This window comes from Pongo abelii, chromosome 3 (genome assembly GCF_028885655.2).
Source record: "Pongo abelii isolate AG06213 chromosome 3, NHGRI_mPonAbe1-v2.0_pri, whole genome shotgun sequence".
NCBI lineage: Eukaryota > Metazoa > Chordata > Mammalia > Primates > Hominidae > Pongo > Pongo abelii.
In genome coordinates this window covers 190256757-190275959 of record NC_071988.2, presented here as the reverse complement: position 1 = coordinate 190275959, position 19203 = coordinate 190256757, and the positions used below count along the sequence as shown (strand labels likewise).

Here is a 19203-nt window from a genome sequence, read left to right as displayed (position 1 = left end):
AGTATGAAGATTTCTCAAAGAACTAAAAATAGAACTACCATTTGACTCAGAAATTTCACTACTGTGTGTACATACTCAAAGGGAAAGTAATCATTATATAAAAAAGATATTTTCATCTATATGTTTATTGCATTACCATTTACAATAGCCAAGATATGTAATCAACCTAAGTGTCTATCAACAGATGATTAGATAAATAAAATGTGGCATATACACACCGTGGAACCATGGAATACTACTCAGCTATAAAAAAGAATGAAATCTTGTCTTTTGCAGCAACATAGATGGAATCAGAGGCCATTATCCTAAGTGAAATAACTCAGAAACTGTCAAGTACCATATGTTCTCACTGATGGGTGGGAGCTAAACAAAGGGTACACATGGACATATTGAGTAGGATAATAGATATTAGAGACTCCAAACAGTGAGAGGGTGGAAGAGGGGCAAGGGTTAAAAAATTACCTATTGGGTATGATGTTCACTATTCAGGTGATGGGTACACTAAAAGCACAGACTCCACCAGTGTGCAATATATGCATGCAACAAATCTGCACTCATACCCCTTAAATCTGTAAAAAAATTTTGAAAGGAAAATAAAAATCCAATCAAAAGCACAGAGGAGTGAAGAAAATATAGTGTCTCTTCAATCAGCTCTTACTCCACTAAAAAATGGCTCCTTGACCTTTAAGCTGATTAGTGTTTAAATGGGAGCAACATCTGATATTTGGATTTAGGTCCCTGCCTGGCTACCCTGCACAACTTTGGGACACTGCTCTCTGCATCGCAGCTGCTCCAGCTCCAGCCTTGGCTAAAAGGACCCCAGATATATCCCAGGCTGCTGCTCCAGAGGGTACAAGCTGAAAATTGCCAAGGCTTCCACATGGTGTTAAGTCTGTGAGTGCATGCACAGCAAGAGTTGAGGTTTTGGAGCCTTTGCCTAGATTTTAAAGGATGTATGGAAACACATGGATGTCCAAGCAGAAGTCTGCTGCAGAAGCAGAGCCTTCATGGGGAACCTCTACTAAGGCAGTGTGGAGGGAAAATGTGGGGTTGGAGCCCCCACACTGGGGCACTGCCTAGTGGAGCTTTGAGAAGGGGGCCACCATCCTTCAGATCCTAGAATGGTAGATGCACTGACATCTTGCACCAAGCACCTGGAAAAGCACAGGGACTCAACACCAGCCCTTGAGAGTAGCCGTGGGGGCTGAGCTCTGCAGAGCCACAGGGGTGGAGCTTCCTGAGGCCTTGGGAGCCCACCTCTTGCATCAGTGTGGCCTGGATATGAGACATGGAGTTGAAGGATATTATTTGGGAACTTTAAGATTCAATGACTGCCCTGCTAAGTTTCAGGCTTGCACAGGGCCTCTAGGCCCTTTGTTTTGCTGATTTTTCCCCTTTGGAAAGAGAGTATTTAGCCAATACCTGTACCCCAATTGTATATTGGAAGTAACTAACTTGTTTTTGATTTTACAGGCTCATAGGCAGAAAGGACTTGCCTTGTCTCACATGAGACTTTGGACTGTGGACTCTTGAGTTAATGCTGAAATGAGTTAAGGCTTAGGAGACTGTTGAAAATGAGTAATTATATTTTGCAATGTGAGAACATGAGATTTGTGGGGGGACAGGGGCAGAATCATATGGTTTGGATTTGTGTCTCTTTGCAAAGCTCATGTAGAATTTTAATCCCCAGTGGTGGAGGAGGGACCTGGTGGGAGGTGACTGGATCATGGGGGCAGATTTCCCCCTTGCTGGTCTTCTGATAGTGAGTGAGTTCTCATGAGATCTGGTTGTTTAAAAGTGTGTCACAACTCCTTTTCCTCTCTTCCTCCTTGTAGGAAGGCCATGTAGGATGTGCCTGCTTCCCCTTTGCCTTCTGCCATGATTGTAAGTTTCCTGAGGTCTCCCCAGCCATGCTTCCTGTACAGCCTGCAAAGCCATGAGCCAATTAAATGTCTTTTCTTTATAAATTATGTAGTCGCAGGTAGTTCTTTATAGTAGTGTGAGAACTGACTAATATTAGTCTTTCTTGTTGAATAGAGATATGGCTTATAATGAACACATATTAAGGAGGGAGGAGTAATAGAGAAGGAAATCGTGAAAGTACAAGGCACCTGTGTGCTTCTGAGGGATAGTGTGAACCCGTCATGCTTTTCATGGAACACCTGCTACCCTGTCTGTCTCCTCACTAGTATAGACTGTTTCTGGTCTGTGTATCCTTCACTTCCTCATGTACCAACACACCAAGCTAATAGATCAGTTTAGTGCACAACTAGTTTAGATGAACTTTGTAGTCATAGTAGAGTCAGCAATATGACATTAACCTTTCCCTTAGCTTGACTAAAATTTAGATAAGTTTCTTCCCAACTACAGACTCCTAACCTCCCTTTTATTAGAGCATTCATTTTATAAAACATGCTATTTTAAATTCTTTCTCTGCCTCTTAGAGATGTAAGTCTCCTCCCAGCCTTTTGCAGTTTGACAACCCAAAATTGTCTTTCTCAGAGATATGGAGTCATCCTTTTGAAATGTAATCATTGGGAAGATAGAAACTGTATTTCCTTTTCCCAGTGTCTGTGTTAGGACAGGAACCTGACTTTGTTAAGTGCCACTTAGCAATCACAGATAGCCTAATCACATTGACCAATGCCCTCCCTGCCCAACATCCTTCAGTTCTTTCCTACTATCTCACCATACTGCTTAAAAACTCTCTTGCCTTTGTTTCATAGGATTTGAGTTCACTCTCTCTCCCTTCTTGCAATGGTCTTGATTCCTACTGCAGAATCTTCCTTGCCGTTTAATTCCATCTGGTATAATTTTTCTACGACAAGGGGAGATATATAATGGAGATGAGGAGAAAAATGAATTGAAAAGCTAGAATGTTAAGCAAATCATCTTTTTTGAAATTAAGTCCATCCTGGATGGGCTTAGGATCACAGGAAGGCTATGAATAAGCTGCTGAAATATCCAGCGAATGAGAACAAGTGTTTGGAATTAACATAGATGACTGTACCACTGAAAAGCAGGGGGAGCATCAGGGTATTTTATGCACAGACAAATGGTCTGAAAACTGTAACAGGGAGGGAGGAAGGCCTAGAATTGGCTTCAAAGATAGAAATTAATGGCTACTGAGAGAAAAGGCAGACTCCACTGAAAAGGCATAGAGAAAGGTGATGTCTGGCTGAAGTTTGGTTAAGACCCTGAACTAAAAGGCAAAAAAAAAAGAAAAAAAAATAGCTGTAGAGGAATCTGTTAATGGCATGATGGACATTCTAAAGTGAACATATATTTAATAATAAATAGAAGATTTTAAAATTACTTTCTTTGTCTTATTCTTACTATTATCACATTTATGAAATTATTATAGTCTTGCTTTTTGTTCTTGTTCTGTTGAGATTATCCACAATCTAGTGCTCTGAATTGCTCTATTAAGTTTTCATAGCAATTCTTGTTTATTTATTCTTCCAGAGATATTTTATATGAATCTCAATAATTGTATTACAATTTTTAAATTAAAATAACTGTAAATTTAGGAATCAATTTTGTAAGTGTTGTCTTTCTGTCACTTACATGATATTTCTGCCAACCTACTATTTAAGGTTTTTTCTTCTCTAAAAGACTTAGTAAAGATTTGTGGAGCTTTTTGCTAATGACAAGAAGGTTTATTTTGCTAAAGTTATTTATATTTGCACTTCTATTGATATTCCCAGTTATGTTATTTTTGTTTTATTTCCTAACACATAATTGCTTAATTGAAGAAGTGATATTGATTTTTGTGTTTACTTTGTATCCTGAAAAGTTATTGAACTCTCTTATAATATTAAGTAACTTTTTATTAAACTTGAATTTCTAGATATATAACTTCTTCATATAATCACACTTTAATTTCTTCTTTGTAATCATTATGTGTTTTTCTCTTTCTTCTCCTACTGCTTTAGGTCAGGGATTTCTAAATAATTTATCTTTTTCTGATTTTAATGGAAAATTTGGGCATAATGAACCATCACAATTTTATCAAATTTTCTTTTGTACAAGTGACTCTTGTTGTATGTGGTATTTATATTCTACAAATTTGCCATGAACACTGAATTAGTAAATACTGAACTATTGTTCCTAGGGAAAATGCAGGGTTAGGTTTCTGTAACCCTGTGGTTACAATATTTTTTGTCAACTGAAATGTCATTTGCATTATGTTTGTTTGCCAATGTCCTTATGAAACAAGCCAGTCTTGTTAGCACTGAAAACTATGCTTCCACATAACCTTCTCCTGTATAAACATTTAAGAGATATTTTTAAAGCTCTTCTATAGCGTCCTGATCTACAGAATTTTTCTAACCTGCCACCCAACACTGCTTTCAAAAGAAAGCTGACCGCTTTGATTATTTTTTAAAATTATTAATTTTGTTATCAGTTATCGTCTCATGAACCCACAAATTCAGCCATTTTTTCATCTTTTCCATACTTCATAACATAGAATAGATGTTACTGCAGCATTTTCCAAACAGCATCGTGCATAGATCAATACATTTTCTATTCTTTTTTATGGATGTATTATTTTATTAATTCATTAACATTAAACTCATGGCCAACAGTACTATAGCTAATTCTTGAATTTAGTTTATGTAACACACGTATTTTTTTCTTGAATACTTCTTTTTGTGCATAGGAACACACTAGGCAGTACTTCAGCACTACGCTTGGGGCCATTTTAAACAGCACAATCACCAAGCAAAGCATAAAAATGCAAAATTGTGTCACTACATAGATTGCATAAAGGACTTATTTACAGCATGAAAGCTAAAAGAAGATGGCAGAGGTCACCTTGTTTGATTTCAACCAGCAATATGCATTCTACTGACTAAAATTTTTCACCTCTCTGCACATGTCTGCAAATGACCACGAAATATCTGTGAATATTGATTTGGGGGTTATAAAACAATTTTAGTGAGTAGATAAATTTGTAAATATAGCATTTGTGAATAATGAGAATTGACTGTATGGTCAAATAGGTAAAAGTGGCCTCCTAGGCAAGAAAATAATTATTACTAAAATTTAAAATTATTCCTTAATTTTTTATTTTTAATTTTTGTGGTTACATAATAGGTATATATATTTATGGGGTACACAAGATGTTTTGATATAGGCATGCAATATGAAATAAGCACATCATGAAGAATGGGTTATCCACCCCCTTAAGCATTTATCCATTGAGTTGCAAACAACCCAATTACACAGTTTTAGATATTTTAAAATACACAGTTGTTATTGACTATAGTCACCCTGTTGTGCTATCAAATAGTATGTTTTATTCATTCTTTCCAACTATTTTTTGTACCCATGAACCATCCTCGAGTCCCCAGCAGCCCTCCACTACCCTTCACAACCTCTGGTAATCATCCTTCTACTTTTTTATGTCCATGTGTTAAATTGTTTTGATTTTTAGATCTCATAAATAAGTGAGAATATGCAATGTTTGTCTTTCTGTGCCTGGCTTATTTCATTTAACATATGATCTCCACTTTCATCCATGTTGTGGCAAATGACAGGATCTCATTCTTTTTTATGGTTGAATTGTACTCTGTTGAGTATTTGTATTATATTTTCCTTATCCAGTCATCTGTTGATGCACAGGTTGCTTCCAAATCTTAGCTATTGTAAATAGTGCTGGAACAAACACAGGAATGCAGATATGTCTTTGATATATTGATTTCCTTTCTTTTAGGTATATACCCATCAGTGGATTTTCTGAATCACATGGTATAACTCACTTTTTAATTTTTTTGAGGAACCTTTAAACTGTTCCACATAGTGATGGTACTAATGTACATTCCCAGAAACAATGTACAAGGGTACTCTTTTCTCCACATTCTTGCCAACATTTGTTATTGCCTGTCTTTTGGATAAAACTCATTTTAACTGAGGTGAGTAAAATTATTTCTTAATAGCATTAAGTGGTCTACAAGAAATCAACATTAAAGACACAGAGAGATTAAAAGTAAAGAATGAAGAATTATATACCATGCAAATGCAATCAAAAGAAAGTTGGAGTAGCTATGTTAATTTTAGACAAAGAATACTTCAAAGCAAAGAAAACTATCAGGAATAAAAGGGTTATTACAAAATGTTAAAGGGGTCAGTTCTCCAAGAAGATATAACAAACCTTAATATGTATGTGCCAAACAACAGAGTGCCAAAAGAGATGAGGAAAAAATAATAGAATTGCAAAGAGAAATAGAAGAATCCACTATTATAACTGGGCAATTTAACACCTCTAGAGTAATTTTTCAATTACTCTATAAGTAATTTTTCAATTACTCTATAAGTAATTTTTCAATTACTCTATAAGTAATTTTTCAATTACTCTATAAGTAATTTAAAAATCCAGCAGACAGAAAACCAGTGAGGGTATCATTGAAATGAACAGTACCATCAATCAATGGGATTTAATTAACATCTATAGAATGCTTATTGCCACAAAAGCAGAATACACATTCTTCTCAAGTTACATGGAGCATTAACCAAAATAGACCACAGTCTGGACCACAAAACACATCTTAACAATTTAAAATAATAAAAAACATACAAAATATGCTCTGAGGCCACAATGAAATTAAACTAGAAATCAGTAACAGAAAGATGGCTGGAAAAATCACCAAATATACACAGGTTAAACAGCACACTTCTAAATACACATGAGACTAAGAAGAAGTGACAAGAGAATTTTTAAAAATTTCAAACAAATTGAAAGTAAAAATACTACTCAAAATTTATGAGATGCAGCAAAAGCAATGCTTAGAGAAAAATGTATAGCATTGCATATAGAGAAACAAAAAGAAATCTGAAAGCAAGAATCTAAGCTTGCATCTTAGGAAACTGGAAAAAGAAGAGAAAATTAAACCTAACATAAATAGAAGAAAAGAAAGATTAGAGCAATAATCAATGAATTTGAAATTGGAAAATCAAGAGAAAACATCCATGGCACCAAAAGCTAGGTTTTTTTGGGGGAAACATCAATAAAATTTATAGGTCTTTAGCTAGGATAAGGAAAGAGAGAGAAAGCAAGAGAGGGAGAGAGAGACAGACACAGAGAGAGAGAGAGAGAGATAAAACTTACAAATATCAGAAACAAAACAGGAGCCATTACTACCAATCTCAATGGACATTAAAATCATAATAAAATATTATTAATAACTCTAAGACCACAAATTTGATAGTCTAGATGAAATGGATCAATTTCTTCAAAGACACAACCTACCCAAACTCATAGACAATCTGAATGGGCCCATATATATCAAAAACTTAAGTCGGTGGTAATTAATAACCCACAAAATAGAAAGCAGTAGGTCCATGTGGCTTCATTTATGAATTCTACCAAACTTTTAAGAAAGAAATATCAATTTTCTACAATCTCCTTCAGAAATTAGAAGCATAGAGAATGCTTCATAACTCATTCTACTAGGTCAGCCTTACCCTAATACCAAAACCAGAGAAAGGCACAACAAGAAAAGAAAATTACTGACCAACATTTCTCATGAGCATAGATAGATGCAAAAATCCTCAAAAAGTTTGAAAGTCAAATATAATAATGCATACAAAGCATTATATTTCATGATTAAGTGGGATTTATTCCAGATATGCAAGGAAGTTTCACCATTTAAAAATCAGTTAATGTCATCCATTGCATCAACAGGAAAAAGGAGAAAAATCACGTGATTATATCAACAGATGAAGAAAAATCACTTTACAAAATCCCATACCTATTCAAGATAAAAACTGTTAGCAAACTAAGAATAGAGGGGAACTTCTTAACTTCATAATGAACATTTTCAAAAATCCTATAGCTTGCATCACACTTAATGATCAGAAAGATCAGGAACAAGCTGAGAATCTCCACTCTGAATAGACTGAGTGTTTCAAAAAAGATTAATTTTGACTTGTGTGCTCCTTTGTCAAGATTTAAGAATGTAGGTTAAAAATGATTTCAGTTGTCCAGGATCTCAGAGGGCTGACCTAGCAATTACACATGTTAATAGATACAAAATAAAACTGGTTATAAGAATGTATGGGCAGGAAAGCATCTTCAAGTGGTGAGAAATTGGAAAGCAGACTGCACTATTAGGGAATGTTAACTAATAAGTGTTTCTTTTGATAGATGATGAGTAAATTTTTATACAACTTAAAGCAATTTCTATCAAAGCTACTCATTTTCATTTGTTTCAGAATACGTTTTTGCTTTCAGATTTTTCTAAATAAAACACAGTAGCTAAGAAAAGCATTCGTAATTGTCTTTTTCAATAACACTTCGCCAGAGTCATGGGGATGGATAGACCTTTAAGGCAATTTGAGCTGTGTTCATGCTCTGGCATGCTACAGTGGACACCGTGCAATCAAAGCCCAAAACCTCCTAACGTACTTCAGCCTAATACACTGACAAGCAACAAATTATGATGGTCAAAATGAATCTTATTCTGACCCTAAAATTGCAACGACAGGAACATTGAAACTGGAGCAAAGAAAAACTTTTTGGTGAACAGATTGCTGTGACCCATAGTTTTAAAGCAAAAATTGCACTCCTCAATAAAAAGTTAATTCGTAACTTTGTGTTAACTTGTCTTTTTATTGTTCTAGTGATGACTGATATTTTAAAAGGCATGAAAGCATTGCAAACTCCTAAAGTCAGTTTTAGCGAGCATATTTCAAGTCCTCTATTGTTTTCCTATGGGATACTGCTAGTGAATAAAACACACAGATGTGCATTCATGCATACACACACACAGTCAAGTTCCTGTAAAGGCGACCTTGTCTTTAAAGTTAAGAGCTTGCTTTCTTATGAAAGGTTTTGCATGCCTTATGCAAAGATTTCTTTTATGTTGTCTATCTTTGCGCTCATCAAGAGTCTTCTTAAAACAGGTTTTATTGTAGGAAACTATATGAAAGTTTAATACCACCATATGATATCTTAAAAATTATATATATATATATTTTTTCTTGTAAAAGAATCCCCAAATTTTCCTCCCTTCTTCTCTCTATATATGCTTTTTCTAAACTCTAGTCTCATCCATTACTAATCACCTCTATGTCAAACTCCAAGCTCTGGGAGTTCACAGTCCAGTCAGCAGGTGAGACAAACACAAGCACAGTACAAATGAGATTAGGGGAGTGAGAGGTAGGAAGTAAGGCGCCTGGGGGGTTGGCATAGCTGATTGAGCTTGCAGTGCCCAAAGAAGGATTCAAAGAGGAAGGCTCATCTGAACAGATTCTTGAAGAAAGAGAATTTAGGTGAAAAGTAGACAAGAGAAGAAAATAGCATTCCAGGCAGAGAAGTGATTGGGCCAATTTACAGAGATGTGAAAAGCAGAGTCATTTGAGGGAAGAGCAAAAAGTTTGATTTGATTGGAAGTGGAAATAGCAAATAGCAAATGAAACAAGCTAGAAAACAGAAGCAAAGGTTAAAAAGAATGCTGTATCCTGGATTAAGGTGTTTTAGTAAAGATTTCATGTAGTAGTTAGTGATGAGGCACTTAATGGATTTAAGGCAAACATTTTAAGATTAGACTAGCAATTTCTAAAGGCAAATTTGTTCATTATTGTCTTTTTATATTATTTTTCTTCTCATTCTACTTCTTTGCTCAGTTTTTTTTTTTTGTCTAATCTGTATCTGTGTTTTGTAAGACATCAACTATTTTATACCCACAGTATAGTCTTAAAACATGGTAAAGCAAAAAATAATCACAATAAAAGATGGTAGAAATAATCAGACTTACCAAATCCTTGGAGTGCTCCTCCTAGCATTTGGGCATCCATTATGGGATTGAAATTGGGAGCTGGGAAGATGGTTCCTTGCACCTGGTGGGAAAATCAGTGAGAAAGTGATTGTAATAATTTACGTTATTGTTTCAACATTGTGGCCAGGCACAGTGGCTCACGCCTGTAATCCCTGCACTTTGGGAGGCAGAGGCGGGTGGATCACCTGACGTCAGGAGTTCAAGACCAACCTGGCCAACATGATAAAACCCCGTCTTTACTAAAAATACAAAAAATTAACTGGGCCTTGTGGCGCCTGTAATCCCAGCTACTCAGGAGGCAAAAAAAAAAAAAAAAAAAAAAGTTTCAGCATTGTTTTCCAGACAAATGAAAATGAAAGTATATTGTGTAAATTTAAATTACTACAAAACATACACACAAGGGCTGTTAAACAAATGCCTTACTTGTGTGTCAGTTGCAGAGAGAAAATTTGGTTGAGTTCATTTTATCTGTTGGTCTCTACTTGTTTGCATCTATTATTCAAATAAGGGACTGTGATACCAAAACCAACAGTAAAAAAATGGAAGAATCAAATTAATAATATATACCTTCTTGACAAACAGTAAGTTTTTTTTTTAAGGAATGGAGATTATTTTATAGAAACTGAAAAAGGGTACCATATTGGTGGGATTCATTTCATTCATATGAATTAGAAATGGTACCTGCTACTACAGCTTTTTTCTATATAAGGGACCCTAAAATCATATTAGAAAAACATAAAAATAATTGAATTTGCATTATGAGCTTCATAAATATCCAGGTGATATAGATAAGGCAGAATTATCTAACCAAAGCTCATGGCTGCAGAGGTAAACATAAAAACCTGACTGACATTCTATCTAAATTCTCTCTCTTGACAATTATAGAATGGTAGAACATTTAAAGCAGGCTTGTGATCCACATGGTGCATTATTTTAGACTGAACCCGTCAGGACTAGGCAACGTATAATCACACTCAGCACAATAGAGCTGTCAATCAAACTTTATTAAGAAGGGCACCTCTCCCTGTTTGTTGTCAGTATGCCCAGACACATTGGGGAATTCATGCCTTCCCACAGCAGATGAGTCTTCTGGGCCCTGACATGAACTCAGACATTCCTATTAATTAAGTTAATTAATTAATGAGAACGGGACTAGACCATAATTTCTAGCTAAATGAATATGCATATACTGATATCAAAATACTTGTAAAAGGAATTTGAAGGACTAAGAACTGAAAACTAAGAATTGAATTCAGTTTGGATTCTACCTCACTGATACTAATAAATATGAAGTTGTCTATCTGAAGTAGACCAAAAAACATGATGATGGTGATATGTCTATATTTTTATTCTTAGAGGTACAACTAAATTAGTGGAATTCTTATTCTGTGAGTTATGCAGATTCTTTCAATCATTATACTTATCATATTTAATGTTTTGCATCAGGAAAACAAAACAGAAATAAATATATCAGACAGACTCATAAGAATTACCTTGGAGAAGAAGGTGTGGGGGAAAGAGCTGGTCCTAGATAAGAGGGTGTAAATTTCCCCCAACCACATCTATGAATGAATAAGCGATCTGGGAAGTGGGACTGCAGTGTTTCCACAGCTGATTGTATATGAGTTAAAAAAAAAGAGTTGGAGGTGGTAGCCACAAGGTTACTAAGTAAGAGAGTGATACAATTTGATTTGAGTTCCAGTGGTAACACTTTATAACAATGTAAAGAATGAAACAAAAAGAAGCAATACAAGTTGCAAGAGTGGGTAATTTAGAATGCCAGTTGAGCTATAATGTAAACTTGAACTGAGGCAAACAGCATGTTTTCAATAAATACAGATTTCTTGGTTAACTAAATGTAACTTAACCTACTAATTTTTTTGAGACACATTTTAACTTAACCTAATAATGGCAGTTTACCCTGAAAAGTTACCTTGAACAGTCAGAGACTGTTTTAGGAGTTTTCCAGAATTTATACTTTTTGAACAATGCCCTTTTTATATGCATGACTATTTTTTTATTCTGGCCTTAGAGTAAATTGGAAATTTTGAAAAAATGTACATTTTTCAATGTGACAGTGAGAAATAATGTATATCTGTATGTATTAAGATTTTTTTCATTTCTTTGGAAGTGGCCAGATTTAGAAATAGTATAACTTGTCTAAGCCAAAATAAATTGTAATACCTGTCATTTCTATTTAAATTCTTACCACAAGGTAATCAAAATATAATCTTTGCTTCTAGTTACATAAGAATTTAGGTTTTGGAAAACGAATAAAGAATACTCTCCTTTTAGAAGACAGAATAAACAGCCACATAAACTTACTATACAGAAGAGCATGAGTAATTGTATGTTTAAAATTTAGTTCTAGAAACTATCTCCCCGCCTCTGCAAATAGATATCCTTAAATGACAGAAAAATTTCAAATTTATTAATGCCTGAGACTGAGTACAGACTGAAAGAAAACACTTGTTTTGCACGTGAAGTCGAAAAAATTATTTTTACTATCTCATATCAATAGGTACACCAATATATGGATCATATTTCACTTATTCATAGCCAATTAGGTGGCCAGGATTCATAAAACCACGTCCCTCCAGATTCAGCATCCCTATGCTTCCCACATTTGAGTACTTTTTCTCATGTGGGTTTTGAGTCACATGCACCTTGGCAATCTGAGTGCCTCAAGACTTTTTGAGTTTGAAATGTCAGCTAGGCAAGGTGACAGTTTGACTAACAAGACGCCTGCTGGAGTGTGGGTTTCAATGGATAATTCAGATGTTTGAAGTAGCTTAGTTTTAGTGCAGTTGATATTAGATCTCTAGTTAATTAAAGACTTTAAGAGTCCTAAAAGGAAATTGTACATAAATCTTAGGATTTCCTTTCATGAGGCATTTACCCAGAACATGGCATTGGCTTAACTTTGGAGCATTGCTCCTTGGATTTTACTTTGGACAGAACTAAATGCTCTAAATTCTCCTAAAGGTCTTCAGGCATTTATCACCCTCTGCCTCATGTCTCCCAAGAGTTCTTCCAAAGTGGTTTCGATGGCTTTAAACACAGCCAACATTAAAGGGTGGATTACTGAGCACATTGTCTTCCTTACCCTTCCGCAGCTAACGAGCCCTTCAGTCCCATTCCCTCGTTCCTAGCCTCACAATAGTTTTCATGTAATTTGCCTTCTTTTAATTTCTGTTACTACTACTTAATACAGACCTTTGCCAATTTTTCTTTGAGTTATATCTTATAAGCTGCCAAGTAGATCCTATTTGTCTACCAAAATGATCCTTCTAAAAGATCAATGTTATTTGCCCTTCCATGCTCAAAATCCTTAATGCCCAAAACAATGCTTCTCAATATTTGTTTTGTACTCTGGCCCACGTGAAACATGGTTTTCAGAAGAAAAAAACATCCTTGGGAGCATCTAGGCTTATGAACATGTCCCAGTATGCTTACTTTAATTACATCCCATTCTTGTCCACTCAAGAAAGTATATTGCAATCCAACTGGGTGAGAGTATCATATAGGAAATGCAGGAATCACATAGGATAGAAAAAGTCAAACTTTGGTTCTTCAATATTAAACATTTTCAATGCATGCTGTAACATATTCCTGTGACTCAGAATAGATGACTCAAGGGATTCAACTCAAATATTTTAAGAGTATATAATATTCTTCATGACCTGATTCTTTACTCCCTGGATAGTTTCATGTTTTATTTTCTCTCTCCTGAGCCTCTCTATTCCTACACCGTGACTCACAGTCACACACTCCAGCTGAAAGGAACTTCTGTGTCATTGTTCATTTTGTTCCCTCTGTTTGAATATTTCCTCCTCAACTCGCATCTCTTGATTTCACCTTATGATCACGGCGAATGTCTATACAAGATGTTATCTTTCAAGCTTTAGCTCCAGAGTCATCTTTTACATGCAGCCATTCATGATGCCTCTAGTAGACTGTCCACTCCCAACATGGTGCCCGCTATTTTATCCTGGGCACGGAACTGTAGCACACGCTACTACAGCATCAATTGCACATCAGCAGAAAATTTCCATTTCTAATTCTACTGGGTTTCTGAGAATAATGGCTCCTATTAACAGGGCTTCCTCAGTTTTCTTAAGAGTAAACCTGAATGGGAGTGGCTGTGCAAATATGGAAATAGAACTGTTCTTGCAAGTAAAGGAGAAGGATTTGGATCTCCAGGAAATAATTTGGGAAGACACCTAACAAGGAACAAGAATGGAAAACGAGGCAAAATTCCTCTCTGTGACCTCCCCTTACTAGTCACAACTTTTCGTTAACATTTGTTAAAAGGTTGTTATAAGTGATTTTTTTTTTATAGAAGCTGGGGAAAAGAATGAGTTATTTGGGTTTGTCTGGGTGAAAAAAAAAATAACAGGCTGACAAAGGCTCTCTTCAGTTTAAACTTTAGTTAGTTAGTCAAACTGCAGTTGAGCACCTCTGAATCCTGTTCCCAGCTAGACATCTACATTTGGGGGTCTCTGTTAGTCTTGGCATCACTCAATTGTAATGACAATCTTGCTAAGTCAGTTTAAAGAAAATGTCCTAAATGTGATTTCTGATGAACCTCAATGTCTGATCAAATTCCTCATCCCCCAAGTGATGGCTGGTCACTCCAGCCTGCCTTCAGCAAGATTCCTGTTAGGTATATTAAACCAGAATCAACCCTCTACTCTTGATGCTTAATCTCAGTATTTTTTCATTCCAGATGCCTCCCTTGAATATAAATCCCCACTTATCCATGATATATTTGAAATTGCGCTCAGTTCTATTCAATACTGAAATCTCTTTCCCCCTATTGCAATAGTTTCTAAATAAAGTCTGTTTTTGTTTGTTTGTTTGTTTGTTTTCCATTTTAACTGCTACTCAGCTCTGGTTTCTTCAATAATGCACAGCTATAGAGCTCACGTGGGGAAAGAATCAAGGCAGCATAACATGCTAGGAGTTTGAAGAAATCTGGGAAGGCTTTGGACTCCACATTGCATATCAGGGTATTTGAGGCAATCTTATGCGTAGACCCCCACAAAAACCTACGTGGTTTCCTGCTTCTTCTAGGCTATAAGCTCTCAAAACCATAGATTTTGTGCAGTGTAATTCTATTAATAATACTGTATTCGATTTGAAATAATTTCTGACTTTGCCTTTTCAAAGTTTTCAGTAGACTGGCAGAATTTTGATTACACAAATTCCTTCACAACATTAACTTGAAATGACGCTAAATATGTGATACGATTTGGATATTTGTCCCCTCCAAATCTCATGTTGAAATGTGGTCTCCAATGTTGGAGGTGGGGCCTAATGGGAGGCGTTGGGGTCATAGGGGTGGATACCTCATGGCTTGATGCTGTCCTTACAATAGTCAGTGAGTTCTCACGAGATTTAGTCGTTTAAAAGTGCGTGACACCCTCCCCGCCAATCATCTCTCTTGCTCCTGTTTTCACCATGTGACAGTCAACCTCCTGCTTCACCTTCTGCTATGAATAATGCTTCCTGAGGCTTCCCCAAAGGCCAAGAAGATGCCAGCACCATGCTTGTACAGCCTGCAGAACTGTGAGCCAATTAAACCTCTTTTCCTTATAAATTACTCAGTCTCAGGTATTTCTTTAAAGCAATGTAAGAACGGCCTAATACAATATGATATATTGACTTCAGTTCTAGGTATTCTCTCTCAGTAGTTGTAATTCACACAAGTGGAATTTAGTTCTATAATACAGAGTATTATATTGGGCTTAAAATGTATGTGCAAGTTTCAAAGTAAATTACTTTCTAGACAATCCAGTAAGAGGTAACTATTTTCTAATCACCTGATCTCAGTCGGAAACTTCCTCTCCATCCTATTACCCTTATATTTCTAATGAGATTAGGAGGTTTAGAAACAATATCAAGACACCACTGATCCGAAGAGACTTCAATGGATATGGATTTGAGAGAATGAGTCTCATTCACGGAAGGTCAAAATGGAGGAGTAAAAAGCTGAAAAACTGGCCGGGGGCGGTGGCTCACGCCAGTAATCCCAGCACTTTGGGACGCGAGGTGGGTGGATCACAAGATCAGGAGTTTACGAAACGCCTGGCCAAGATGGTGAAACCCCATCTCTACGAAAAATACCAAAAGTAGCGCGGTGTGGTGGCGGGCGCCTGTAATCCCAGCTACTCGGGAGGCTGAGGCAGAGAATTGCTAGAACCCAGGAGGTGGAGGTTGCTGTGAGTGGAGATTGCACCACTGCACTCCTGCCTGGGTGACAGAGTGAGACTCTGTCTCATAAAAATAAAACAAAACAAAACAAAAAACAAAACAAAACAAACAAAAAAGCTGAAAAAGTAAAGGGAATGTTTCCCTGTGAAAAGAACATGTTCAATGAAAAAAATTGAGAGTATATGGGAAATAAATATTTTTGGTGTATACTATAACATATGAAAACACGACTTTTAATATTCTAAAACAATGAAACTTGGAACTTTGTTGAATAAGCACCAAATGTTCTCAATTTTTAGCTCTAAGCATTTAATTATTTGATAATGTGTTTTTAATCAAATTTTTGAGATTAACTTTGATATTATTAAACGATAATTAAACTATTCACTTTAAAAGTTAAGTGCATTTTGATTAAAATTGTAGCCTACACTTACTGTAATTTTATAGAATTTAAATTTCCTAGATTCAAATAACTAAATGTCATGTTACTTTTTGAAGAAAGTTAAAATAAATGGCTAACATGTGTAATATAGTTTTACTATTGTAAATTAAATGCATATACACAATGGATTCAAGGAAGAAGATGATACATTGTATCATAAAAGTCTAACAAAATTCCATGGAATTTGAAGAAAAATGACTAATCTTCAAGTGAAAAATAGAAAACAGTTAATGCCTTGTTAGAATGTGTGTGTGTGTTTTTTTTTTGGTGTGTGTAAAAGACATATGTTTACTCAAAGAATGTAAACAAGGAAGAAAACTACAAATAATTTTTAAAAACCCTCAGTCTCACTACTCAGAATTAAAAATTATAAACATCAAATGAAAACATGGTTAGGAGTATAAATATTTTTAAAAGATAAAATTGCTTTTTAAAAACTTTTATATTAAAGAAACAGAAATACATTGAATGAAGTGCCAAAAACTTAAGCAGACAGCTAAATGAATTTTTCCTTATGGGCCAAAGTAGCTGTGTCCTAGATCTGGATATAAAGCAAGAAATACGTTTTACTAAATGCAATTTGGGATAAATACTACTTAGATTAAATGAAAAAAAAATTAATGAAGTGATATTGAAAAAATGTACTGATTTTTAACAAATCCACTTTAAGCACCGTAAGTATTGACATTTTAAAGTGTCACTTTCAGGTTAGGAGAAGAAATAAAAACATTAACATTAAGTCATTATATCTTATAAACAATTTTTCAATTTTAGATGGATTCAAATACAAACATTATGTAAAAGATGAGGATATTGAACCTCCCACATTGCTTCCTAATTTCCCTCTTCTCCCTGTCAACATTGTTAGGTATTTTATTAACATTACGATGTCATCAAAATTTATTACATGTACATTCTGTACCATTACCATAATGACCACAATTGTCCAACAATATTCCAATAAATTTATAGAAATATATTAATAAAGTTAAGTCTTATAACCAGTTATTTACCCAGGCTTTTTTGTTCCTGAAGTGTTAATATTTTCTTAAATGAATTTTGCCAACAAGTATTTTTCCTCCAAGACGTGCTTATGAATGATGTTTTACTTGAGGTGAAAATTTTATGCTTGATTAGATTGCAACATGTGGAAAAACATTGCTTGGAAATTTTATATTTCCTGGAAACCAGCTTTAAATAAAAATTATTTAACAAGTTTTCACAGCTGGTACTATTTCTAGGTTCGAGGCTTCCTATTTTGACTTTTTTCCTATGAGTTTCACATTTATGAAGTTCATAATATATTTCAATGTTCCAGTAAAGCCCCATCTCCATTAAGTCACCAAACTTATAAATAATCTTTCATGAGTTGCTGTAAATAGCTGCCATTTACGGAGTGCCAAGTATTGCAAAACTGTATTTCTCGGTATTGTATTTCATCCTGAAAGCTACCCTATGCTATTACAGCTATATTATTCCCCATTTTGTAAATGCAAAAAGTGAGACACAGCAAAGGTAAGGACTCACTGTGGCAATACAGCTACTTAGTGGCAAAGAAGAGGCTTGAATCCAAATTTATCTGGTACTGAGCCAAAAAACTTAAATTCTTTCCCTAATTTCTTGTACCAGTTAATCTGGTATGTATATACTTATTTTCCAGCACTATCTTACCACTGAAATAATTTGTTTGGGGGACACAACCAAATTTCATGCACCCCATAATTAGAAATCATGCTTTGTGTAGTACTTTCTATTTCTCAAAGTTCAAGGCCTAGCACTTTGGCTGGGCTTGTAACTAACCAATTGTTTGCAGTGTATAACAATATTTCAAAATATTTCATATATTAACAAAAGACATACATATTAATATGGTTCTAAACTTTTTGAAACATATACAGCTGAACTGTAAAGCTCAGTGCAAGCTATTAAATCCAGGTACCTATAAACCATGTAGCATAAACATGGCCCCATTGTACGGTGGCTGCTTTGGAAGAACTCAGAACTCAATTGAAAATTAAAAATTCTGGGGAGGAGCCAAGATGGCCGAATAGGAACAGCTCCAGTCTACAGCTCCCAGCGTGAGCAACGCAGAAGACGGGTGATTTCTGCAATTCCATCTGAGGTACCGAGTTCATCTCACTAGGGAGCGCCAGACATTGGGCGCAGGTCAGTGGGTGAGCGCACCGTGCGCCAGCCGAAGCAGGGCGAGGCATTGCCTCCCTCGGGAAGCGCAAGGGGTCAGGGAGTTCCCTTTCCTAGTCAAAGAAAGGGGTGACAGATGGCACCTGGAAAATCGGGTCACTCCCACCCGAATACTGCGCTTTTCTGACAGGCTTAAAAAACCGCGCACCAGGAGATTATATCCCGCACCTGGCTCAGAGGGTCCTACGCCCACAGAGTCTCGCTGATTGCTAGCACAGCAGCCTGAGATCAAACTGCAAGGTGGCAGCGAGGCTGGGGGAGGGGTGCCCGCCATTGCCCAGGCTCGCTTAGGTAAACAAAGCAGCCAGCAAGCACAAACTGGGTGGAGCCCACCACAGCTCAAGGAGGCCTGCCTGCCTCTGTAGGCTCCACCTCTGGGGGCAGGGCACAGACAAACAAAAAGACAGCAGTAACCTCTGCAGACTTAAATGTCCCTGTCTGACAGCTTTGAAGAGAGCAGTGGTTCTCCCAGCATGCAGCTGGAGATCTGAGAACGGGCAGACTGCCTCCTCAAGTGGGTCCCTGACCCCTGACCCCCGAGCAGCCTAACTGGGAGGCACC

General features: G+C 36.1%; 1 protein-coding gene across 1 annotated transcript in view; it reads right to left on the bottom strand.

The window, feature by feature from the left end:
• ANXA10 (annexin A10) overlaps positions 1–19203 on the bottom strand; it is a 100029-nt gene that overhangs the window by 47007 nt on the left and 33819 nt on the right. Inside the window, exon 2 of the mRNA XM_002815276.3 lies at positions 9762–9843. Within this exon, the coding sequence (XP_002815322.2) occupies positions 9762–9843 (82 nt within the window). The remainder of the gene's footprint in view (positions 1–9761; positions 9844–19203) is intronic.